At 36.3% G+C, this 26,951-nt stretch overlaps 1 protein-coding gene across 8 annotated transcripts in view; it reads left to right on the plus strand.

Moving 5' to 3' along the window:
- The first annotated feature begins 269 nt into the window (after window positions 1-269).
- The window catches only part of ABCC9 (ATP binding cassette subfamily C member 9), a 138,826-nt gene continuing 112,144 nt past the window's right edge, over window positions 270-26,951 (plus strand). For 2 of the 8 annotated variants that reach the window (XM_086713902.1, XM_086713905.1), the window contains exons 1-8: window positions 1,283-1,498; window positions 1,841-1,955; window positions 4,440-4,500; window positions 6,041-6,202; window positions 8,810-8,951; window positions 15,371-15,492; window positions 24,120-24,286; window positions 25,343-25,585. In XM_086713902.1, coding sequence (XP_086570028.1) covers window positions 6,061-6,202; window positions 8,810-8,951; window positions 15,371-15,492; window positions 24,120-24,286; window positions 25,343-25,585 — 816 coding nt within the window. In that variant the 5' untranslated portion in view covers window positions 1,283-1,498; window positions 1,841-1,955; window positions 4,440-4,500; window positions 6,041-6,060. Of the gene's footprint in view, window positions 420-440; window positions 721-1,282; window positions 1,503-1,840; window positions 1,956-4,439; window positions 4,501-6,040; window positions 6,203-8,809; window positions 8,952-15,370; window positions 15,493-24,119; window positions 24,287-25,342; window positions 25,586-26,951 lie in introns of those variants that run through there. The other 6 variants (XM_086713901.1, XM_086713900.1, XM_086713904.1 and 3 more) reach the window with 6 other exon arrangements.

A 26,951-nucleotide genomic window follows, 5' to 3' on the forward strand; every position in this document is an offset into this window, starting at 1 on the left:
AGTCAACCTGATTATCTGTAGTGACACTCAGAGTCTACATCTGGGGATTATTTGCACCCACTATTTCCAGGTGTCTCTCCCCAGCCGCCTGGGGAGCCCTAGGCCCCCCTTCCGGCTAGTTCATCGGGTCTCCCCAGGATCCACCCACAGTATCCGGATCCCCATTCTTGAAGCACGCTTTCTCTGTGCGCTTGCGCCGTGGCAGACCGCTCCGGGGTGCAGTTGGCAAAATTCCAGGGGCCGTAGGACCACGGTCTTCGGGACCCTTCCAGATGTCGCCCCGCGAGGCCCCGCAGACCTCTAGCGGCCGCGAGTACAAGCTTCAGTCGCTGGCGGAGGCCCGGCTCTCACGAGGGAACGCAGCGACCTTCCCGAGAGTGAGGCGCCCGCGGGAAATCCCCGGGGCTCGCAGGGCGGAGGTCAGTCTCTGTCCGCCAAGCGTGGAGGTGGGGTGGCCGCCCGGGCTAGGGCGCAGGTCCGAGGACCCGCTGCGGGTGCCCGCGCTCCTGGAGCGGTGCCCCTGGGCGGTCGCGCACGGAGCCTGGGGGGCACCAGCCCGCCTGCTTACCATCCTGTGTCATATTAGGACAATGGTTGAGAACAATGATGACTTCAAGCTGATCGAAGGCTGGCCCCGCAGAAAATCGCGTGTTAATTAAATAGGGTTGCCCGGGGACAAAATTAACAGCTTGCGCCCTGGGGGCAGTTATTTACTGTGGGGTGAGTGTATTTTAAACACGTTGTCTCCTTGAGAATTAATTCTCTCGCACGCAGGGAGCAAGAGTGGGGGAACTGTTTGTGCAGATGTGGAAGCCGAAGTCCTACTTTCGGGGAGCTAGGGTGACGGTCGCCCTTCGGAAAAGCGCCGCGGCCGGTCCGGAGGAGGAACCAAGTTTTCCCGGTCGCTGGGGCAAATATTAGATTTGAGCCCGCCTGGCTGCTGTGAGACCCTTGCACGCGCCCACACAGCCTGGCAGCGGGGTCTTCTGCCTTGAATGAGCCCCTCGTTTCCCAGGTTCGCTCGGGGGGAAAAAGGTGAACTCCCCAGATCCGCTTCCTTTTGTGGTTAATAAAAGGCATATAGAACCTGGAGGGAAATTACAAGTGCAAGTTGAGTACCTTGCATGTTTTGACGTTTGAAAACCTGACTCCAGAGAATCATTGACTCATACATTGCAAGTTTCCGTGCTTAATGAAGTTTGGGGCACACATATTACTTGTGTTTGTGAGATCGCCGCATCGCGCACCCCAAGTTTGTCGCTCCCGTACGGAAAGCAGGGCCGAGCGGGGGTGGGGAGGGTCTCCAGTCCCAGGCGCGGCTGCACTCGGGGCTTCTGCCCAGTTTCCTGCCTCGGAGTTGTCGTGTCCGCCCCAGCTCAGAGCAGTTTGTGCAATTTAGAAACCCGATAGGAGGCAGCAGCTGATCTCCCACCACCCTAAAAATAATCCGCTCCGTCGCCCTGCGTGCTTCGCCTAGGGGAGGAAAACTGCCTTCGGAGTAAGTGCGTCTGTATTTTTTACATAAACATGATTTAAAAAATTTAAGAGTAACTGTAAACTGTCGATTTTGGCAATCAAAAGGCGCCCGCGCGCTCACATGGCGCTCTGGCTTCAGGGTAGCTATTTCTAGGATTAAGGCACCCGGCCCCAGCCGGGGAAGAGAGGGCGTGGGGATCAGGTTTCCAGCTTTACTTACAAAACTTTGCCGACTCCTACTTAAAACCAGCCAGGAATAGTGCAGAGAGTTATTACTAATTTTTTTTTTCTCTGAGACATTCTCCTATATTGTTCATGAAGTTGTTTTCTATCTGCTTAATTTTTGTTACTCTTTACTTTTTAGGAGTTCTGCGTCTGGGTTTGAAATTTGCACTTAAAACAGTGTAGGAAGCCGGTGTTTTGAAGGTAGTGCAAGTGCACGAGTAGGGGTTTGAAGCAGCAGCAAGCGACCGCCCAAGGTATTTACTTTTTCCTTTTTGTTAAGTTTGGAATTAAAATATATATATATCCCACTGGCATGTGTGAATCTTATCTTCTGAGTACCATTTCCTTTAGTGTGCGATAGAACTCCAACGGGTGCATTGAGATCAGGCACTAAATCAGGAATCAGTGGTCATTTTTGCTAGTGATTTTCCTACTTGGATCTGTCATTTGTAGATAGATAGATAGACATCTTTTAGTCATATTTTGTGAACCACTGACTGAGAAATTTCAGAGGTTATTAGATTACATGCCCTACATTCTTTACAATGCCATGTTTCTCTCTCATAGTGTATAGTTAATCTCTGAATAACTAAAGAACGAGTTATGTTGTATATAAGAATTAAGTTTTTATATTGCTTTTAGCATGTTTTCTTCAGGTGTTTCCAGCATGTTTAAGTTCCCTGTGGCTGTTGCTCCGTTAAAACTGACACTTTCTTCTGGGTGAACAGGAAAGAGTGTTAGTTTTTACTTACTTTACTTTATAGTCATCAACTAAATCCCAATTTTATAACTCCTGAGGGTGTGGAACTTCATATAATGCATTTCAAAGAATACTGAGGGTAGGATTCTTGCGATGAAATCGTAAGTTTGGTCCTCAAGGAGTATTTTCTTTCTGTGTTTTCTGTTTTGCAGACCATCCCTGTAATCAGAGTTTCACTTTTGACATTTGTCTTTAAGATTCATTCAGTCAAGTTCTTCGACCCTGTCTGCTGTCATACATCTTTCAGTAGATGTGTGCTCGTGGGGAGAAAAGTGTCATGTCTTCCCATCTGGCCTCTTTTTCCTCTCCCTCCTCCTGGATGCTTGGGCCTCTGTCCGTGCTTAGTTGAACTAGACAGCTCCAGAAAGGGCAGGACTCAGGGGGGTCACGTGACAGAGTTTAGCCAGCAAGAGCAGCAGCACGTTACACTGTTCCCAAAGCGTCCCTGACTTAATCAGGGTTCTGGGAGGGAAAACCCTGAATGACAATAAGAGATTTAAAAATTAATTAAAAGTCCTGATTGAATAAAATGCCTTTGGTAAACACAGTAATTATCAACATATCTATAAGTTTACTCCTTTCCTCTTTTTGCCCATGTTGAGTTGTAATAATATGGGCTGACTGTTAGGATGTGCCACATGTGCACTGTATGTTGGAGAAAGAAGCTAAGGGTCAAAGGGAAATGGATGGAGGAGGAAAAGACAGAAACAAAAACAAAAGGAGAGATGTGGTGAGAGGTAGAGAACAGGTTGGGAGCCCCAGGGAATGTGAGGTTAGAGATTATGGTAGAAGGAAGAAATCATTCTAAAGCTTTCACTTTATTAATCTGAAGTGTATGCTTTAGTATGATCATATCATTGTATAGCTCCCTGTCTGGTAGATCATAACCTTTACATTATACCAAGAACTATTGGGATTAGTGTAGTCTGATTTATACAGTCTAAGACCACAGGTACTGTTTCTGTCATATGCACTCTTGGTTTCCCAGTGCCTAGCACATGTTTAGCATCAGTAAGTATTTTTATAGTTAATTAATGGCCCAGAATTTCAGACATCAGGTACACGACTGGAAACGTTCTTTGACTTTTTCAACTTGCAGTAGTGCTCTGATAGTTTCATTCCACCGTTACACATTTATCCAGAGGTTACTTGATTGGTAGGTTTGAGGATTGATTAAACATAGCAGGCAGACTTACTATAGCCAATGAAATATATGTTTTGCAAATTCAAATTATACTTTAGTGTCTGGTGCAATGATAATGATTAAATGTCAAGATTTATAAATGTGACCAATTGGAATAGCATAATTTTGAATAAAATTATAAAATTAGCAAAAGTAAAAATTGTTTCCCGTTCGTTCTAGGAAACAGTTTATACATGTCTTTCAGTAAGAGTGAGATCAAGTTTCTTTTTATCATTTCTACTTAATAAAAGAAATAGTCTTAGAAGTTCCATTAGTAGCTATTATTTTTTAGGTGTTTGTTTTTTCTAGGTTTACAGACATACATCACTGTATAAGTTTAAGGTGTACAGCATGATGTTTAATTCAGATGTATTGAGAAATGATTACCACAGTAGGTGTAGTTAAAATCCATCACCTCATATAGCTACAAATTCCATTTTACTGTTATTTAAAAAACCTCACACTGCTTTTAATTATTCTATGAGGCTTAGAGCCTTAATAGTTGCTAAGAATTTGCCAAGTATATACCCTCATCTTGAGTTGTTTTTAATATAATTTTTTCAATGAGAAAAGGTCTCAACTAGAGATCATATCAATGATGTTCAATGAAAGGGCTTAACAGAAACAATATGTGAGAGGAATTCCATATAAGTATCTACAGACTGTAAGCACAGGCATTTTAGTTAGTTCTAGTAATATAAAGCTTATAAAACTTGTGCTTGAAATTTGGTTTCTCCAACAGATTACCTACTGTTGCCAGTATTTTCTGTGTAACACTCTTTATTTTTTTCCTAGGAAAAAATATTGTTTGTGACCATTGCTAAATCATTTCTCAATGAATGGGAAGAGAGAAAAGGTACTTATAAACTCATTTAAACTTTCGCCAACCTTTGATAATCTAACTCAGAATCCAGTGTGACATATATGTGTAGATTCTTTCCAAAGTCCAGTGAGGTTAAAATCTTAAACTCTACTCTTTTAATGACAGTAGAGAAGATGTTTAAAAAAATAGGTTGGAGGCTGCATGATGCAGTGGGAGAAAAATAGTTTAAGTCAGACACATGGATATGGATCACCACTTCTCTACTGGTTGGCAAGTTACTGAACCTCACGATGCCCTTATGTAAAATACAAATAATTAACATCGCACGGTTGTTATAAGGATAGTGTATGCAAAGTGCCCAGAATTTGGCAGAGACTGAGTAAATAGGAGGCATTATAAAAGATTTTTTCAGAAGGCTAAAACTTTCCAGAATTTCATAGTAGTATTTTGATGAAGCAAACCCTTGCTCCTATACCATCTGTTTCAGCACAGCAATGAGAGGAATTAATTTAAAATTTGAGTCAGAGGGCACCTAGGTGGCTCAGTCAGTTAAGCGTATGACTTTGGCTCAGGGCATGATCTTGGAGGTTCCTGAGTTCTAGCCCCACATCAGGCTCTGCACTGCTTGGGATTCTCTGTCTCTCCCTCTCTCTCTGCCCCTCCCCCACTGGCTCGCAAGTGTACCCTCTCTCTCTCTCTCTCTCTCAAAATAAATAAACTTAATTTTTTTTTTTTTAAATGTGAGTCAGAGTATGTCAGTCCTCTGATCAAAACCCCCCAGTGGCTCCATTTCACTGAGTAGAAGCCAAAGTCTCAACAATAGCTAGAAAAACCTCTGGTTTATCTTGTTTCCTTTCTAAATCTGTCTACTTCTACTCTAATGTAATATTGATTTCTAATTAAAAGACATGTTTTTTTGTTTTAAAACTTGAATAGGGTGCATTTCATGTAAGAATATTCTCTGACTGTGGGACCTGAGTAATTTCATTAAATTGTCACTTGAGTTATATTTAATTTGTCTGAAGCACTTGGTTTTAATATCCTTCAGAGAAAGGCTGATTGCTGTTTGCAGCCACATTGGTCTCTGTGTATTCGTATTTCCTGCAGTGAAAAATGACGGTAAATTTTACCAAACTTAAGTTGTTTGCTAATGCATTTTCAATGAGAGAAGATGAAAAAGGATTTGATATTACACTATTTTGTAATATCGGTGAATAGTTTCATTTTTTCTTTCTTTTTCTTGAGATATGACCATTTTTGTTCTTTGAAATCATTTTAGCCAAACACACGCTTCTTTAAGGTACCATCATTGGTAGATATTAATAATGACATATCTCCCAAGTTAAAATAAAATATCTTTCTCTGAAAAAAAAAAAGATTGAAAGAGAATGATCTATAGAATGCACAGGCCTTTCTAAGAAACTCTCAAATGATTTTGGCATACAGTTTCCTATTTCCACAACTGCAAAAATAAAGGGGGTTAATTTTATAATAAAACCTCTTCCTTAGGGCTATGATTTTATAAAAGGGAATTTAATAATAAGAGGCTCTTTCTCTTTTCTCTTCCTTTTAGAGTAAACCATATAAGAAGAAATGAGCCTTTCATTCTGTGGTAACAACATTTCTTCATATAATATCAGTCATGGTGTATTACAAAATCCCTGCTTTGTGGATGCCCTCAACCTGGTCCCTCATGTCTTCCTGTTGTTTATCACTTTTCCAATATTGTTTATTGGTAAGTAATCTACTGTCCTATATTTCATCACCTAATATTTATTTTAAAAGGCTTATTAGTGGCTGAGATTTGGTATAATGTTTATTTAATTTTTCCGACATGAAAACTTATGCGTAAATCTGTGGGAAAAGAACAAACAAGTATCTTGTGCTTCCCAATTATTTATATTTGTGGCATAGGATATTCTGTAGATAAAATAGAAGTCAGATGCCTTCTTAGAAATGGACTTGAAGTAGTAGCAGCAGTTTTTTTAAGAAGGGGGAAAGAGAATTATATGCGATAGATCTAAATCCTTTGTTGAGCACTTGTTTTGTGCTGGTTGAAGAGAATGGAAAATGGGTAAAATGCTTATGAGTGGGCCAGCACTATTCAGAAGTGGCCTGGAATAGTACTTGACCTGGAATATTCACTGGGTTTGTCCAGTGAAACAGATGCATCAAAGTCAAGAGAAAAATGACTATCCCACATTGTAAGCTCATGTGCAGCTATAGAAACACATTTTCCTGGGCATTAACTTGCTAGAACAACTAATTCTTGGGACTAGTGGGAAAGATTGCATGGGAAGTGACATGTTTGGGGACCTGAGGACACAGAACTTGCAAATTTGAGTAGGAGTGATAAGGGTGCATTCCAGGTAGAAAGAATACTTATGTGAACTATTTGGAAAGGAGTTAAAAATACAGTTTTCCCTACTATTTTTCAGCTTACATATAACAAAAACCCAGTTATTTAGAGCAATTATATATAATTTGCATCACTTCCCCAAAACAACCAAAATAGACCTTTAACTTAAATTTTTTAAAATACATTTCATGTACAAAAATGACAAAGACTATGGGGCGCCTGGGTGGCGCAGTCAGTTAAGCGTCCGACTTCAGCCAGGTCACGATCTCGCGGTCCGTGAGTTCGAGCCCCGCGTCAGGCTCTGGGCTGATGGCTCGGAGCCTGGAGCCTGTTTCCGATTCTGTGTCTCCCTCTCTCTCTGCCCCTCCCCCGTTCATGCTCTGTCTCTCTCTGTCCCAAAAATAAATAAAAAACGTTGAAAAAAAAATTCAAAAATGACAAAGACTAATATAATAAACATCTATTGAGTCTATCATCACTCATCTTAAGGAATCTAATGGTGAGAATATAAGTGAATCCCTCTGTGTACTATTTCCTGAGCCTGTTACTCTTCCCACATCCTATGTTCCTATCCCTTCAAGAGGTAACCACTATCTGATTTTAGTGTTTGATACTCCCATGCACAATGTTGCTTATAAAAATAAATGAAAAAGCTACCAGACTGATTTTCTTAAGAAAATTAGCATAGGTTAACAATCTGCTTTAAAAGGAGGTTTAAAAATAATTTGTATGATTTTATTTCTTAATTTAACAAATGTTAATTGAGAGACTACTATATACCTGGCATTGTCACAGTGATCAAAGAATTTCTGTTATATATCTTATCATGCAGAGGCCAGTGCAACTCTTGATATAGACACTAAATATTTGGACTATGATGGCCATATATAAAAACACGAATTGTTGTTTACATGGTGTTGCTGGTAGGACAATGCCCTTTGGCCAAAAGTAGCCTATATATTTTTGTATTGCAATACAACAGTTAATTATTCATTTTTGACATTCATCCAACTTCTTCAGGGCAATTACTGTGACAGTCTTGTCTGTTTGCATCTCGAGCCTCAAACACAGGCTGGCGAAAGAGTATTTGACTCAAGTAGAATCAGAGTTAACATTGTCAAAGAGGTGGGGAAAAATACAGACTGTTCATCTATAATATTGGCTCCTTGAGCTAGTGAGGGATCATAAATAAATCCTAAAGAAGTATCAGGTATAAGGAAAGCTTGCCTGCAAGAGTTTACAGCATAAATTCCAGTTCAATATTTTAAATGTAACTAATATTTCAATAATGAAGTTCATTTGGGAACAACTAAGACATGAATAAATTTGCTTTTCAAAGAATGCTTCAGGGGTCCCATTTGTTTTTGCAGAAATTGCTTCCTGCAATATTTTGAGTGCAAACCCCGATTCATTCTTGAAGTATGTGAGGCTTCTCCACAGACAAAAAATTTCTTTGAGAAAAACTACTATCTCTGATGAATAGTGCTGGCCCACTCATAGGTTATAATTTTTCTCACATGATATGCATATGATTGAGTTGACTCAAGTAATGAGTTCTACATTTCATTACCAAATATGGCATTTTTCATTAGTCCCCCTGCAGATCCCATGTTTTGAAAGAGTTTAGACACCAAATTGCTTTTATTAACATCATCATTAACTCAGTTTCCTTTTGAATGAATCAGGGACCTGTCAGTAAGAGCTCTGATTAGCATGAGTTAACCATGGTATCACCCAGAGTTGGTGTTATTCTTGAGCAGTGCAGCAAATGTCAATGTGTTAACCGAGGCAGTCTCATAACAATTGAAATTGTTAGTTTTTTTAACATAATGAAAATAGACCAGGATTTTCATTGCTACCCTAGAAAGCACATCTCGTTCCTGTTTGAGGAACCACCCATCCCCCAAATGATATCACAATGTGAATTATTCCCATGATTATAATTAATACTTTCATCTTTCTATTTCTTCTCTTTTTTTCCAGGGTGGGGAAGTCAAAGTTCGAAAGTACAAATTCACCACAACACATGGCTTCATTTTCCTGGACATAACCTGAGATGGATTCTTACATTTGCTCTTCTCTTTGTGCATGTTTGTGAAATAGCAGAAGGCATTGTTTCTGATTCGTAAGTGATTCAACACAGTTACTATCATTACACTATACTAGTGAGTATGTTGATATGGATGGGAGTTAAGAGAACACCAGGTCAGGCTTAACTTTTTTAGTTATGACTTATTAAGAACAACGGCTGTCACTCATTTCATAGTAGTCCTGTTTATTTATGGTTTCATTTACCCATGATCAACCGAAGTCTGGAAGCAGATGATCCTCCTTCTGATGTACTGGCACAAGGTCAATAAGGTCAGTAGTAACCTAACATTACATCACAGTGTCTATGTCTTTCACCTCATCATGTAGGCATTTTATCATCTCACATCATCGCAAGAAGAAAGGTGAATACAGTACAATAAATTATTTTGACAGAGAGGGAGAGAAATCACATTCACATAACTTTTATTGCAGTATATTATTATAATTATTCTATTTTATTATTATTAGTTGTTAATCTCTTATTGTGCCTAACCCATGTATTAAACTTTATCATAGGTATGTATGTATAAGAAAAAACATAGTATATATAGGATTCTGTACTATCTGTGAGTTCAGGCATCCACTGAGATCTTGGAACATATTCCCCACAGATAAGGGGGCACTGCTGCCTTTGATAATTATGTGTTTTGTCTGTGTTTTTATGTTAATACATAATTTCTCTGATAACAAAAATTCAGATCACTGTGGCTTGCGCTTATTCATGTGTTTTCTATTTCTTTGTTCCTTCACTTATGTAGCCCTTGCAGAAAGTTCTCTCCTTTTAAACAGTTTGATGTTTATATTACCAACATAGATATACATGGAAAGATTGTCTATATTGACATATAGCTCTAAGAGTTATATATTTACATATAAATATGTAACCAGTTCTCAAGTGTTTCAGTTTATTTTATAAAGAAGCAAAGGTAGATGAGGCAGGCATTAAAGATGTCTGAGAACCAGTGAGAATATAGCCACAAATTGAGGCAAAACACAAAACTGTCTTAAAATCAGGATTTCTCATAAAGCTCATGTTTTTGAAGGAATTTTGCCATTTATTTTTTTATTTTTTTAAATATTTATTTTTGAGAGAGAGAGAGAGACAGAGCCTAGGAGGGGGAGGGGCAGAGAGAGAGGGAGACACAATCCAGAGCAAACTCCAGGCTCTGAGCTGTCAGTACAGAGCCTGACGTGGAGCTGGAACCCATGAACCACAAGATCATGACCTGAGCCAAAGTGTGCAAATTAACCAACTGAGCCACCTAGGTGCCCTGGAATTTTGTCATTTATAAGAATGAAAAAAAAGTTTGCATTTGGCAGTTAGAATATAGTGAATTCTACTTATAAATTTAAACATAATGTGGGGAGGATATTTTTATCACATACTAACAAAAAATAGGAAATAATTTTGATAGGCAGTATCAAATAGAATTTTGAAATTATGCTAAATGGTACACCGTTTTTTTTAGAGAGAGAGAGAAAGAGAGCACAGGCGAGCAAGTTAGTGTATGGGGAAGGGGCAGAGGGAGACAGAGAATGTTAAGCAGGCTCCACACCCAGAGCAAAGCCTGAGGCAAGGCTTTGGGCTCTAATTCATGACAGTGAGATCATGACCAGAGCAGAAATCAGCAGTCTGTGCTTAACTGACTGAGCCACCCAGGCGCCCCTAAATGGTACACCTTTAATTAAAGAATTGATATGAAAGTGTTTTTTTTTTGTTTGTTTTTTTTTAAAGAAAGCCCTGAAATCATTTTCCTTTTATCTAATCAGGACCTCCCTGACATCTGTTTATGTTTTTCTGTTGCAATTAATGAGGGATGAAACTTCTAAACTTTCGTCACAGAGCCAACTATTTTGTAATGTTTTATGACAGTTCTTTTCATAGATATGCACATCTTAGTTTCTGATAAAAAGAAAAATCAGGGACTCTGAAGATATCGCATGCCTCCAAGCATTTAGAAGCTTAATTGGCAGGGTGCCTGGGTTGCTCAGTTGGTTACATGTCTCTTGATTTCAGCTCAGGTCCTGATCTTATGGTTCGTGGGATCAAGCCCTGCATCAGATTCTCTCTCTCTTTTTCCTTCTCTTTCTGCCCCCCTCAATAAATAAATAAACAAACAAATAAATAAATATTTTTTAAAAAGAAGCTTAGTTGACTATTATTGATTACTGTTTAAAACCCTTCAGTGTATTTGTATTATATTGTATTAACATAGCCAATTCTAGTCTTCATTTTTTATTCCCTTAACATACAAACTAACTCATACAAGCCAATTAACATAGCCAATTCTAGTCTTCATTTTTTATTCCCTTAACATACAAGCTAACTTTCTATGTGTGTGTATAAAGTGAAAGATAGATTAGTCCAATATTTCCTAAAAACTTGACACACCATGTAGGCAAGGATGCCTCCTTCTTTCCAGCCTCATGATTGGTGGGTAGATTTGGTCAGAGACTTAGAACAGAGGCTGAGCTAACAATGATGAAGATGTATGCTAATGGAAGAAACTTGTTTTATTGACGTGGTGATATTAGAGGCCCGTCCTGAAACCAAGCAGAAATACACTCTTGATTTTGTGTTACCTCCTCCCATTCTTTAGCTGCAGACTGCTTTCCCTTACCATTTTCATCCAAGCTTTTCAAAAAGTCATTTTTCAATGATTCCTGACCTCCAAAATTTAGTTTCTTTTCTTGTCTGCCTTGTCCTATTCTGGAAACTGCTTCCACAAGAATCCTAGTGAACATTAATGACACCTTGATGTACACCTTTTCTTCCTTATCATACTTACTACGTTTGACACCGCTGATCCTTCATTCCTTCTTATTTAAGAAAATATTTGTGAACAGTTCTTTTCTTAAAATATAACAAATGCTCATTATAATTAGTGAAACAATGCAAAGACTTTCCAAATTGTATTTTTGGTTTTCTTTTTTAGTAATACAAATATTGAAGTTATTCATTTTTTCTTTTGAAACAAACATCCTTATCTGTTTTGCATGGATTTTTATAAGAAATGTCATTTTTTATGTTTCTATCTAAATAGCTTGTAGTTCTGGTTTATTTACTCTCCTTGGTCTAGGAATCATTTTTGGTTTGCTTTTTAGTCTAATATGGTTGATAAATTATTAAAGCATGTAATTTGTTAAATACATTTTGGGACTTATTAACATTTTCATTATAGTTAAATATTTGATTATTTCATATGTTTTTAATGAGAATTAGAAAATAATTTTCTATTTTCCTTGTTGGAGATAAAATTTTATTGAGTTTACTGATTAGATTACTCAAGTCCTGTGTGGTGATTATTTTTGTATTATTTAATTCTTCAAATTCTAAAAGTGTGTATTAAAATATTCACTATTATTGTTTTCATTTAAGCTTTTATTTTTCTCATATTTTTTTTTAAATCATTTTTTCTCCTCCATGATGAGGACAACATCAATGCATTTTGATTTTCTTCCTTACTTTCTGAGTAAAGATTTTCTGCTATAATGTGATATATGTGCATCTACCAGAACCTTGAAGTCTGTGAGTCATACTCTAAAAATAACAGAGTGTAAGGAAAGAATAGGGTTGGGACACTACTCGAAACTTATACAAGTTTGTAAGTAAACAACTAACAATATAATAGCAATCCTAATACAGATACTAGCATGCTTAAAACACACATCAAATCCCTAATAAAGAAATGCCACAATATAAATATAAAACCTTACTGTGGCTGTTGCTGTCTTTATTCATCCTTTACCATTGCCTTCCTTAATGATGTTTTGTCATTCTTTTTCCTCTTGAATTGACTACATAATTTATTTATTACAATGTTTTCTTATTGGATATGTTTAAGGTTATAAACTTTCTTCTGAATATGGTTTTGACAACATTATTTACAGGCCTTGATATGTAGTATGCTCATTTTTAAATTTCCTAAATATTATGTAAGTGATTCTTTTTTTTATTTATATATGAAATTTAGAGAAGTGTCTATTCATGTTTTCTGCCCATTTCTTCACTGGGTTATTTGTTTTTCGGGTGTGGAGTTTGGTGAGCTCTTTATAGATTTTGGATACTAGCCCTTTGTCCAATATGTCATTTGCAAATATCTTTTCCCATTCCGTTGGTTGACTTTTAGTTTTGTTGGTTGTTTCCTTTGCTGTGCAGAAGCTTTTGATCTTCATAAGGTCCCAGTAATTCACTTTTGCTTTTAATTCCCTTGCCTTTGGGGATGTGTCGAGGAAGAGATTGCTACGGCTGAGGTCAGAGAGGTCTTTTCCTGCTTTCTCCTCTAAGGTTTTGATGGTTTCCTGTCTCACATTCAGGTCCTTTATCCATTTTGAGTTTATTTTTGTGAATGGTGTGAGAAAGTGGTCTAGTTTCAACCTTCTGCATGTTGCTGTCCAGTTCTCCCAGCACCATTTGTTAAAGAGACTGTCTTTTTTCCATTGGATGTTCTTTCCTGCTTTGTCAAAGATGAGTTGGCCATACGTTTGTGGGTCTAGTTCTGGGGTTTCTATTCTATTCCATTGGTCTATGTGTCTGTTTTTGTGCCATGTAAGTGATTTTTTAATTCTTTCTTTGATTCAGTAGTAAAAGAATGCTGGAAGCATTTCTTAATTTCTGTAGTGATTAAATATTTATTTCCTACTTTTTGACTGTTTTGAAGTATTTCTGGGGATGGTAGGTGGTTTTTAAACCAGCTTTTACGCTATCATGGTACTTTAAAATTGTCTATATTAATGATTCCAGGAATATCAGTGGTCATGTTCCAAATCTCTGCATACACTTGGCTTATTAGACAACTCCTTTTGCATGTTTATTAGACACCTTCACAGCCCGCGTGGCCTTGCTAGAACTTATTGGCTTCCTTTCTCCAATCTGCTCATCCTCTTGAAGTCTTATTTGGTTACCCACCCCCCATCCAGGCTCCTTGGTAATTATTCTCTACGTCTCCATCACCCTCACCCTCATACCCTAACACTATTAAAGTCCTGTCCATTTTAACAATGAATATTTTCCAGATGTTGTATTTCTTTCATGTTTTTGCTGCTGAAACTTAATTCAGGCTTCTGTCATCTCTTGCCTGGTCTATACCCACAGTTTGCTAACTGCTTTTCTTCCTTGTATGTCTCTCCCCTCTCCTCAGATGCACACACTACCTACCTACTGCATCATCCACATTATTACAAGATTGATTTGTCTAAAACCCCCTAAAATCTGACCATGCCACTTACCTGTTAAATTATTTAGATTTTCCGAAAGATTAGATTCCGGCTCCTTACCATGGCATACAGAGCCTTTCACCACATATCCTGTTTCAAACTCTCTGAGAATATTAAACTACTTGGAATTTTGAACATGTTACACAGTTTCCTCCTTCTATGTATTTACATATTCTGTTCTCTCTTTTTAAAATGCTCTTCTTCCACATTCCTGATTAGTGGATTCCTTTTCATGTTTCCATTTCCACTGTCAACTGTACTTCTTCTGAAGCGACTTTCCCAAAAGCTCCTTTTCCCCCACTCTCAAACTAATCACTCCTTATACCGTTTATGTCTGAATGTATTTAAGTAATTTGAGAACAGTTAAATGTTTTACCAGCTTACATTATTAATGTAAATGGAGTTGAGGGCTGTCCACCACGTAAATCCGGTTCTGTCATATTTCTAATCCGAGTGAAGCTCTCTACTACCCTCAGAATGAAATCTGGTCTCTTTTCAATCATATTGAGTTGCTTGTGTTAGACATGTCTGGATCCTCTGCCTGGAACAGTCTTCTCTTCCTTCTCTGAACAGCAGTTCCTCATTCTTACGGCCTCAGTTCAGAAGTAGGTTCCTTCACACAGCTTTCTCTTCCTTAGACACTAACCCTGCATGCACTTGTAGTCCCTTCACCTGGGCGATAATTTCCTCCTTACTCTTGGTATCACCAACAGACTCTGGGCTTTATGACTATGGACACTGTATCTTGTCACATTCACTATTGCATCTCAACAACTAATCATGCCTGGACACAGCACACACATTTGTGTTGAACGAATTAATAGAAATGGAGAAATCACTAACAGCCATATAGTTTAGGAAAGCCATCAAAAGAATAAGTGTACTTCTCACATACATTAGAGTTCACATTCATCCGGTAGTTTTTACTTGCTTTAGGTGTTAAATTATTTCAGCAGTTCTGCCCTTCAGAATAGGAGTAGTTACATACTTACTTTTGTTGTGAGTATTTAAGGTCTTGTTGAGCTGTGGTACCTGCTCCTCTGTGTTGGGATAAACCCTTTGAGCAGAATTATGTCTCCCAATGGAGTCTACCTTTGCATGTTCTCGTAGCCACTGCTACTGCATTTTGTATATTAAATATCTTGTTATTAAGAGAAAGTTTTAGAGAAAAATGGAAACAAAATGAGAATCTGGAACCATCAGCTCTAGACACTGATACTGTACCGCTCTCCGTAGACGGCGGGAATCACGGCATCTCCACCTCTTCATGCCAGCTGTGATGGGATTTGTCGCCACTACAACATCAATAGTATATTATCATAATATTGAAACATCAAATTTTCCTAAATTGCTTTTAGGTAAGTATGATCAAGTGTCCCCCTCAACCCCAGAACTATTTTTTTCCTCCTAGTACACTCTGTCTGTGGGGGGTTGGGACTGGGAAGCATGGGAAAAACACTGTAGTTTGTTCTTCTCTAGTCTCCTGGTGAATGGGGAGATGAAGATACACTGAGTGCTCTAGGCTGTGAAAACTCTCGACCCCCAAGACATCCGTTCACAGATGCCCCTTGTGATGTGTTAGTGTGAGGCAGGAGCAAAGTGGACGGGTGTGCTAGCCTTCTGGCTAGTAGAGGCTGTACTCTAAGAATCTGAACCCGTGCACCATCCTGCCCCAGCAGCAAGTTGGTGTGTCTGGTTGTGTGTTTCTGCCCCTGGCTTGGAGTCCTGAGGCATTTTCGGAAGGTCTCAGCCTTCACTGAGGCGGGGGCAATGTCACACTCTTCATAGCATTGCTGCCGAGGTATCAGGGGACTTCGTGCAGCAGAGTATGCTTCACAGCATGCTGAAAACTGTACTGTCCCCAAAGCATGGCCCCTCAGATCTGCTTCATGCCTAACCTTTTCTTTTTTAGCCTCTCTTGCTTCCTTGTCCTATGGAAATAAGAGCCTCTCTAAGGTGTTCTAATTTTATTTTTGCCTCACATTGAAATAATGTCACTTATCCAATTAGTGGTATTTAATACTTTGACCAATCCTTGCATTCCTCGGTGTACATTTTCTTTTTTTTTTATTTATTTTTTATGTTTTATTTTTTATATTTGAGAGAGAGAGAATGAGTGAGTAAGGAAGGGGCAGAGTCACAGAGACAGAATCTGAAGTAGGCTCCAGGCTCCTAGCTTGTCAGCACTGAGCCCGATGTGGGGCTCGAACCCACGAGCAGTGAGATCATGATCTGAGAGGAAGTTGGACACTTAACCGACTGAGCCACCCAGAAGCTCAGGGTACATTTGCATAAAGAGAGCTAAGATGAAGGTGTAGAACATGGATCATGGTTCGGCTTCAAGGACCTGTGAATATCCTAAAACAGCAGGCAGACCTATCTGTGTGTGAATGAATGCTTACAATTTTATCAGTTTCAGAGAGTTCACCTGATTGCTCAATGATGAATATAGAAATTTGTGAAAATAATAATTAAACCGCACAAATATTTTATTTGCCTGTCCAGAGGACATTAAAAATTTAAATGTATTAGTGGGAAATACTGATTATTTAATTGTGTTGCACCACAGCAGATGATTGGGCAAAGGCAGTCTAACACAAATAAGTAGACCGGATTAAACATTAATTTAAAAGGCTTGTCAAAGTCTGAATTATCTTAATAGAAGGCCGTCTAGTACAACATGATAAGCAGATGCTATCACAGAAATCTTTTTATGAGGATGCCAAGAAAAAGAGTGAAATTTTTAACAGCAATAGCAAAAATATATATACATACCATTGGATATCCAATATGCTAGACATTTAAGTTTTTGAAAAACTGATGATGAATAAGATATAAGAGTTGTAAGATATAATTAGAAGGGAAATATGCATCTTAATAATATTTGAAGGAGATGTGATCAGAGTCTGGCTTGGAGATCAGAGCAGATACAAGACAGAGGGCACAATTTGATCATATTGGGATGGACTTACAGAGATAAAAGTCTAAGTTTCTCATTATTTTAGGAGAGAAATATTTGGGCCCAGAAAAATTACACTTATTTTCAGATCAAAAAACTACTGATTTTGTCCCAACATTATATTATGAACATCACCAAATACACAGAAAGTTGAAAAAAAAAACAAAAACAAGAGAATACTCATGTACTTAGATTCTTCAATTTACGATTTATTCTGTTTATTTTTATCACATGTCTACATCTTTCCATCCCTATATCCAGCCATCTTATTTTTGGATACATTTTAAAGTACATTACAGACATTAATAGGCTTCACCTCCTAATTATTTCAGCATGCATATCATTAACTAGAGTTAAAATTTTTCTACAGTTCTTTTTGGGAGATAAAATTTGCATACTTAAGTATAGAAATTTTAATTTGCTAAACACACACACCTGTATAACCATATCATGATACAGAACAGTGCCATCATCCATGAAAGTTTTCCTGTGTCCCTTTACCAGTCAATTCTCATTTTCATCTCCACAGAGGCAAAATCTAATCTGATTTTTTTCCACCAAAGATTAGATTTGCCTGTTCTAGAACTTCACATAAATTGAATCATACAGTATAAATTCTTTTGTGTAACCACTTCTTTCTCTCAGCATTTTTTTCTTTTCTTTTCTTTTTTTTATGTTTCCTTATTTTTGAGAGAGAGAGACACACACAGAGCACAAGTGGGGGAGGGGCAGAGAGAGAGGGAGACAACAGAATCCGAAGCAGGTTCCAGGCTCCAAGCTGTCACAGAGCCTGACACAGGACTCAGACTCATGAACCATGAGATCATGACCTGAGCTGAAGTCAGACACTTAACCAACTGAGCCACCTAGGCGCCCCTCAGCATGATTTTTTAAGGTTCATTCATAACGTACTACAGATCAATATTTTTTTCTTATAATTGTTGGGTATTATTCCATTGTATAAATATACCACAGTTTTCCGTTCTCTTAACAGTAAGTATTTGGACTGTTTCCAGGTTTTGGCTATCATGGAAGAAAAGCTGGTATAAACATTCACATGCGATTTATTTATTTTGAGACAGGGAGAGAGAGAGAGAGAATGAGTGGGGCAGGGGCAGAAAGGGAGGAAGAGAGAGAGAATCCCAAGCAGGCTCTTTGCTGTCAGCACAGAGTCCAATGTGGGCTCCATCCCACAAACCATGAGATCATGGCCTGAGCTGAAATCAAGAGTCAGAAGTTAACCAACTGAGCCACCCAGGCACCCCTGGATATATGTTTTTATTTCTCTTGAGTAAATACCTAAGAGTGGAATTGCTGGGTCATAGGGTATGTAGGTAAATGTTTATGTTTTGTTAAGAACCCACAAGTTCTTTTCCCAAAGTGGTTTAATTTATATACTCACTAATAATGTGTAGGAGTTCCAGTTTTTCCAAATGCTCACCAACATTTGATGATTTAATTTTTCTAATTTAGCCATGCTGGTGGGTATGTACCGATAATTCATTGTGGTTTTAGTTTGCATTTCCCTGATGGCTAATGATGTTGAGCACTTTTTGATAAGTTTATTAGTCATTTGTGATTTTTGTAAAGTGTCTCTTTGATATATTTTGCCCATTTTTTATTGAGTTGCAGGAGTACTTTGTACATATTAGATACTAGTATGTCATTGGATCTATGTTTTGAGAATATTTTGCTCCAAGTCTGTGGCATGCACATTCATTTACTTAGCTGGGTCTTTTGGTGGGCAGATTTTAATTTTGATGTAGCATAATTTATCATTTTTTAACATCTAATTATTGCTTTCTGGGTCCTAAGAAATTTTTGCCTCTGCTCTAAATATGTTTCCCTCATTCTCTTGTGTGTGTGTTTTTTTAAAAGAAGCTTTATAGTTTTAGTTTTTATTTTTAGGACTATGATCCATTTAAAATTAATTGTGGTGTAAGGTTGGTGCCAAGGCTCTTTTTTGTTTTTCCCGAGCGGATATCCATGTATTCCAGCATAATTTGTGAGGTAGACTTTCCGTTTCTCATTATATTGCTTTGGGACCTTTGTAAAATATTGAGTCAAATTACTATTTAAGTATGATCTGTTTCTTGGCTCTATAGTTTGTTCCTCTGATGTATTTGTGAGTTTTATAAGATTACTATTCTGTTTTGATTACTACTGCTTTGGATGTCTTGAAATCATATAGTATACCATACAACTTGTTGTCTTTGCTTTTCTCCCAAGATTGCCTTGGATATTCCAGTTCTATTGTATTGTCATATATGGTTAGAATCAGGTTGTCAATTTCTACTCTCTCCCCAAAAAATTTCAGTAGGATTATGATAGGGATTGCACTGAATGTTTACAACAGTTTGAAGGAGAATTGACATTTTAACAATATTGAATTTCACAACCAGTTCTTCATTTATTTAAGTCTTCTTTTTTTTCTCTTAGCAATGTTTTCTATTTTTCAGGGTGGAGGTCTTCCATGTCTTACTAAATTTATTATTAGCTTTTTTTGTTTTCCCATTGCTATTATAAATAGACTTGTATTTTAAATTTCATTTCCCAGTTGTTTGTCATGTTTATGAAATACAGTTGATTTTGTATATTGACCTTATGTTTTGAAACCTTGGAAAATTTCTTATTTCTTCTAAATATTGCTTTATAGGTTTCTTAGGATTTTCTATATATACAAACATATCATCTGATAATACAGTTATATTTATTTCTTTTCAAACTTTATGCTTTTTTCATCGTATTGTACTAGCTAGGACCTCCAGTAAAATGCAAAATAGACATGGGGAGAGTGAAATCTTTGTCTAGTGTCCAGTTTTAGGGGGAACAGCATCAACATTTCATAATTAAATATAAAGTTATTTATAAGCTTTTTGTAGATGACCTTTATCAGGTGAGTAAGTTTTCTTCTATTCAGAGCTTTCTCAGAGTTGTTTTTGTTTTTGTATTTTTAAATCATGAATAGATGTTGAATTCTATTAAAGATTTTATTCTGCATCCATTGGGACAATTATATTTCTGTTAATGTACTAAATTAATTGCTTGAATTTTCAAATGATAAAGTAACCATGAATTCCTGGGCTATGTTACACATGGTCATGATATATTATCAATGCTATATATTGCTAGATTTTGTTTGCTAAGTTTTTTTAGATCCATGTTGTGATGCATATTGGTCTATTTTCTTGTAATGTCTGTCAGGTTTTCATATGCTGGGTTATACTGGCTTCTGAAAATGAATTGAAAAGTTTTTTCTATTTTTCTATTTTCTGAAAGACATTGTGTATGATTAATTTTATTTCTTCCTTAAATGTTCAAAATAATTCATCAGTGAAATCATTTGGGCCTGGAGATTTTTTTTTTAATGTTTGTTTATTTTTGAGAGAGTGCAAGCAGGGCAGAGGCAGAGAGAAGGGGACAGAGGATCTGAAGAGGGCTCTGCACTGATAGGCTGACAGCAAGGAGATTCGAGATTCAGGGCTCTAACTCACAAACCATGAGGTCATGAGGTCATGACCTGAACCACAGTCGGTCACTCAATGAACTGAACCACCCAAGTGCCCCTGGGCCTGGAGTTTTAACTAAGTGAGGATTTTATTTATTTTTATTATTTATTTATTTATGTATGTATTTATTTATTTATGTGTTTATTAACACACATACAATATTTAATTTAAACATAAAGCTTTGCATTTATGCACAGTAAATTTCATTTTGCTAGATTCAGTCTTTCCAGGGTTTAGAAATCCTTTTCTTTTTTCTTTTTAATCTTGATTCTTTTATTCAGAGTACACACTCTCTATTATGGGCATATGTCCTTCTTGCCTGCCTAGTCATCTAAATGAGGATTTTAAATTATAAACTTACTGTTCTATTAGACATAGACTTTTCAGAGTATTTCTTCTCATGTCAATTTGGGTAAGTTACAGGTTTCAAGAAATTTTCCCTTTCATCTAAGTTTTTTTATTTGTCATGACGTTGTTCAAGATATTCCCTGATTATCCTTTTTAAGTATACAGGATATGTAGAGATAATTCTTCTTTCATTCCTAATACTGGCAATTTATGATTTCCTTTTTTTCTTAATCAGTCTAGCTGGGGAATTAGCTGAATTAGCAATTTTCTTGATCTTTAAAAAAAAAATCAACCTGCTTGGCTTGGTTGGGTTTGTTAATTTTCTCAATTATTTTTTTTTCTATTTCATTGCTTTCTACTCTTATCTCTATCATTTTCATCCTTTTATTTTGTTCATTCTTCTTCTTTCCCTAGTTTTTAAGATGGAAGCTTAGATCATTGATTTTGGATCTGTCTTTTTTTTCTAAAATAAATATTTAAAGCCATAAATTTTCCTTTAAGTGTTGTTTTAGCTGCAATCCTTAAATTTTTAATATGTAGTATTTTTATTATAATTTAGCTATAATACTAATTTCCCTAGCGATTTTTTCTTTAACATGTGGTCAATTACAACTATGTTTAACTTCCAAATATCTGGAGACTTATAGATATCCTATTGTGTGGAAAGACTTGAAGTTTACCTTCATAATCTCTTTTGTTGGTGTTCATACCCTGTATAATTCTCTACCTTTGAGTGTGAGTGGGACCTGTGACCTGCTTCTAGCCAATAGAGTATGGCAAAGATGAAGACATCAAATCAGTTGAGCTTCTGTTGAAAGACTGCAGCCCTAGTCAAGGCCTGGATTGCAGTCTGGTGAGACCCTGAAGCAGAGAACCCACTTGACCCATGCCCAGGCTCTTGACCCATGGAAACTGTGAGAAAATAATTGTGTGTTGGTATAAGCTGCTAACTAAACCTGTCATAATTTGCTTAGCAGCAATAGAAAATCAATATGCTTATTGTCCTTGATTTTTAATTTATTTTTATTGTGATCAGAGAACATATGTTATATGATTTCTGTCATTTTAAGTTTATTTTTTCTTGTTTTCTAAGTATGTAGCCTATGCCAGGACCGTGCACTTAACAAGAATGTATATGCTGCAGGTGTTTGGGTGTATTTTTATAATACTAAGTATTATTTAGCTTTATAAATATCAAACAGTTCAAAGTGGTTGATAGCTACCAGATCTTCTAAATCTTTATTAGGCATATGTGTATTTTTTTATTGTTGTGTCTCTCTGAAAAATCGACTGACGCTTTGTCATTATTAAAAGTTTTCAAAATTTCTGGTAATACTCTTTGTCTTTTTTTCAAGTGTTTATTTGAATTCCAGTTAGTTAATATACAGTGTAATATTAATTTCAGGTGTACAATTTAGTAATTTAACACTTACATACAACACCCGGTGCTCATCACAAGTGCCCTCCTTAATACCCATCACCTATTTAACCCCTTCCCCTGTCCGCTTCCCTTCTGGTAACTATTAGTTTGCTCTCTGTAGTTAAGGGTCTGTTTCTTGGTTTGCCTCTCTCTCTCTTTCTTTTTCCCTTTGCTTGTTTGTTTTGTTTCTTAAATTCTACATATGAGTAAAATCATATGGTATTTGTCTTTCTCTGACTGGGCTATATCACATAGATTAGTACTCTCTAGCTCCGTCTATGTTGTTGCAGATGACAAAATTTCATTCTTTTTTGTGGCTAACTAACATTCCATTGAATATATATACCACATCTTCTTTATCCGTTCATCCACTAGTGGAAACTTGGGCTGTTTCCATAATTTGGTTATTGTAGATAATGCTGCTATAGACATTGGGGTGCATGTATCCCTTTAGGTTAGTATTTTTTATGATAATACTCTTGGTCTTTAAGTCTACTTTATCTGATATTAATATAGCCACTCAGATTTCTTATGTTTACTGTTTTCATTGTATGTCTTTTTCCATCTACTTACTGTTTCTTTATATTTAAGATGAATATCTTTAGTTAGCATGTAGTCTTTTTTTTTTCTTTCTAAATCTATTCTGGCACTTTTCATTTTATGCTAAAACAAGATAGATGATGAGCTTATATGCCAGTGTTCAATTCTTTTTCTAAGGAAGTTGTGACCACCTTTAAACTTTAATAATTCTGATAAGTGCTGTACAATGGATCGTCTCATATGTGTTTTGGATTTCTTCTTTCTCATCCCATATTTATTTGTACTGACCTTTATTTAAAGTGTGAAGTATACTGAACCTTTTATTTCTAGGAAAGTCTCTGTGCCCATCTCATATTTGCTATAAAAGGCTGGCTGTGGGTATGAGATGGTATAGATGCCTACGTTTCTCATCCCACTACTTAAGGTCTGAGTTTGTTCTGTAGGATCATTGTTCTTCTCTTCTCTTTGTGGAGGCATGTGGTATTTTAAACCATTTGGGTGAGATGAGTTACTACTTGAATGCTATCTGGAAAGCAGAAACCCCATTATAAAGCTATATGCATTCCATAATAATTCCAGCATAATACCATTAGATTACCTATTGGATAGGTTACACAGATAACAACTTGTGAATTCTTCATATAATATAATTGAGGCTTCATAAGAAAAAAACACAAAAAACAAGACCAGGAGATCAAAGCAATTTTAAAGTCTACAGAATTACACATAAGTTCCGGAGTGTAGGTTATTCCTATTTACATGTCTCTTTCCATCTGTCCATCTATTACATATAATCAGAGTGGAAGCACTAGCATTTTTAAAAAAGTTTTATTTACTTATTTTGAGAGAGAGGGAGAAGGGGAGGAGAAGAGAAAGAGGGAGACAGAATCCCAAGCAGACCCCACACCATCAGCACAGAGCCCGATGTGGGACTCAAACTCACCAACCTTGAGATCATGACCTGAGCTGAAGTTGGACTGACTGAGCCACCCAGGCGTCCAGAAGCACTAGCATTTTAAAGTCATCACCATACCTTTAGTTCAAAACTCCATATATGTTGTTTTCTTAAAAAATAAAATTATGTGGAAATAGAATATTTAAAATTATATTTGTTCTTAAAGAGTATGATATTTATATTGAAATTTCAATGAAGTTTTTTAAAATCAGGGAAAAAATGCATCTTTTTCCTTTTCCTTTTTATTTTTCCAGCCCTATTTCTGTATTGGGTAATGGCCTTTATTACAAAAACTATAAAATTAGTCAAGTACTGGCAGTCTGGTTGGGGAGTATCAGACTTGCGTTTCTGCATCACTGGGATGATGGTCATCTTGAATGGACTCCTGATGGCTGTGGAGATCAATGTAATTCGGGTCAGAGTAAGTATCTAATCATTTTTGTTTAATTACCAGAATTCAAGAGATTCTTGAATCTCTAATAATTCAATATTAGAGATTACAGTCAGCCAGAAATCATTTGTATTTAAGAAGACAAACAAATGTGTATCATCTATGTGTATAAAAGTTGAACTAATCACTAAGTTTCAGACCATTGGTATTCCAGAACCCTACATCTATTTATTCATTTGTAAATATTGATTGAATGATTGTGTGCCAAACATTAATCTCAGTTCATATTATAGATGAAACTGTTTGCATCAGAAAATTACATCATCCATGATGTATCCCAATCTTCATCAGAAAATTACATCATCCATGATGTGTCCCAAGCACACCTAGATTAAGCAAACTATTGTATTCCTAGAAATTTCAAAATGAAAAGAAGATAATATGTTTACTCATTCCACTGATGAAGAAACTTCTACAGTGATAACTCTAGCTATATCCAAAGTCGCATAGCCAAGAGTCATGCCTGGTCTGTTATTACAAACCTGTTGTAGTTTGCATCACATAATGCTGTTATGTTGTGTGACATAGTTGTGAATGATTTTTTAATATTCATTTCTACCAGAGCGCTTTGAGTTTGCTCTGAATGTCAAGATACAAGCTGCAAAGAATAGTGGAGTATAGTTAGTGAACATCAACCAAACGATGAATTATCAAAGAGTGACTCAATAATGATGTCAACACATTTAAAAAAATCTAAATAATGTAAAAATCTTTATTTAATTGACCCTATCACAGTATATCATGAAAGACTGATTCTTAGCAATAGCTATATTTTAAAGGGATAATCTATAATTTTAGAATTGTCTCTAAGCGGGATTAAATGTGAAATTCTGGTATTTAACTAATTAATCTAGTCACAGTGAAAGGAAAGTATTTCAAAGAATATTTCCAAAGGAATGAAAATGTTTAGTAAAATAAACATTTTTGCCTGTTGAAATGAAAATGTAGAAAAGGTTAAAATTTTATTTTAATATGTGGGAAAAGAATTGGGTTAATTATCATTCTGTGGAATTTTTCTTGCCACAGAGATATGTATTCTTCATGAATCCTCAGAAAGTAAAGCCTCCTGAAGACCTCCAAGATCTGGGTGTGAGATTTCTTCAACCGTTTGTGAATTTATTGTCAAAAGCAACATACTGGTGGATGAACACACTTATCATATCTGCTCATAAAAAGCCTATTGATCTGAAGGCAATTGGAAAATTGCCAATAGCAATGAGGGCAGTAACAAATTATGTTTGCCTGAAAGATGCATATGAAGAACAAAAGGTAATTTAGTATCTGTTTTTCATGCCCATAATTGTAGAAAATAGATCTATTAAATATAAAGTCACTAAGCTTAAATATCTATGGTTGAGGAAGAGAAGATTTTCTTCATCTCTCTTTCCCAGTAGTTTTGAGTCATGTGAATTGGGCCAATGAGAATATACCAGAAGGGCCAATGAAATAAAGTTATATTGTGGTAGTTGCCCAGTTCATACCTGAGGAGGGATAGAGGGTACACTGTCTTTTTTCTGAAACCAACTGGAAAGTTAGAATTAAGCTTAATGGTCATGTATATATGATCATTATTCCCATATAATGTTAATAATTCATGGAATTGTTGTTATGAAGCTTTTCCAAGTATCTTGTCAATAATTTTGTTATATAACAGTAAAAGTAGATCATATTATTAATAACCACATTTAAGAAACCAAAGTCCTTAAATTAATTATTGACTATATTTTGGAGTCGGTATTCCAAACTTGTGAAACTGAATTAAATAAAGTTGTCTACCATTCCTATATGTTTGTCAAAACTGGTCTCTTCTGGTACTTTCTTTGAGCATTTATAATTACTTTAAACACCTTAAATCGAGTTTTTAGATATTTTCAGTTTGTCTTATAATCATTCTATACAGTCATGTATACCATACATGGTGGTAGATGTATTTTATATTGCAGTCATCTATAAATATTATCATAATTTAAATTATTGGTATTCACAACAACATTGGAAAGGAGTAGGGTATGGTGAATCGGTGTGAGTTTTGTCTGTTCTAAATCAAGACAACAAAGCATTTATGGTAAATGATGAAAATGACCTCTGTTTTGTGTCAAAAATGTGTGTTATGAAATTAATATTGCAGGAAATGGTTACTACAAATGAACTTGAGTCATCTCTTTGGTTTCACCTCTGGGAAAAGTATTGCATAATATTTTTTAAACTTCTCTGCTAAAGTAAAGATTAAGAGTACAGCCTAAACATATTTTAAGTGTTCCTAGTACTCTTTATTACAAAGATCAGCTTGAACTTGGTGTGTTAATGTCTTGTATTAATAAGCTTTTAAAAATAATTGTATTGTTCGTCTAACAGGGAATTGAATATGAGACACAACTGAATTATCTTCCATTGACTTGGTTTCTTTGCCACAGTGAAAAAACTTTATCTACCTCCTCTCTAAGACTTAATTATAATTATTAAGGTCATAAAATCCTTTCAACAAACAACATATGTGTGAAGCCATGAGTTGGCTTAAGCATATATGCCATTCTTCAATTTTACATTTCTTTGTTGAATAACTAGGAAACACAAGTCTAACACAACTTTAAAAAGTACTGACTACTATTCATGGAGACAGGAAATACCTGAAAGA

Source organism: Puma concolor, chromosome B4 (genome assembly GCF_028749965.1).
Source record: "Puma concolor isolate L17-30 chromosome B4, mPumCon1.1.hap2, whole genome shotgun sequence".
NCBI classification, from domain to species: domain Eukaryota; kingdom Metazoa; phylum Chordata; class Mammalia; order Carnivora; family Felidae; genus Puma; species Puma concolor.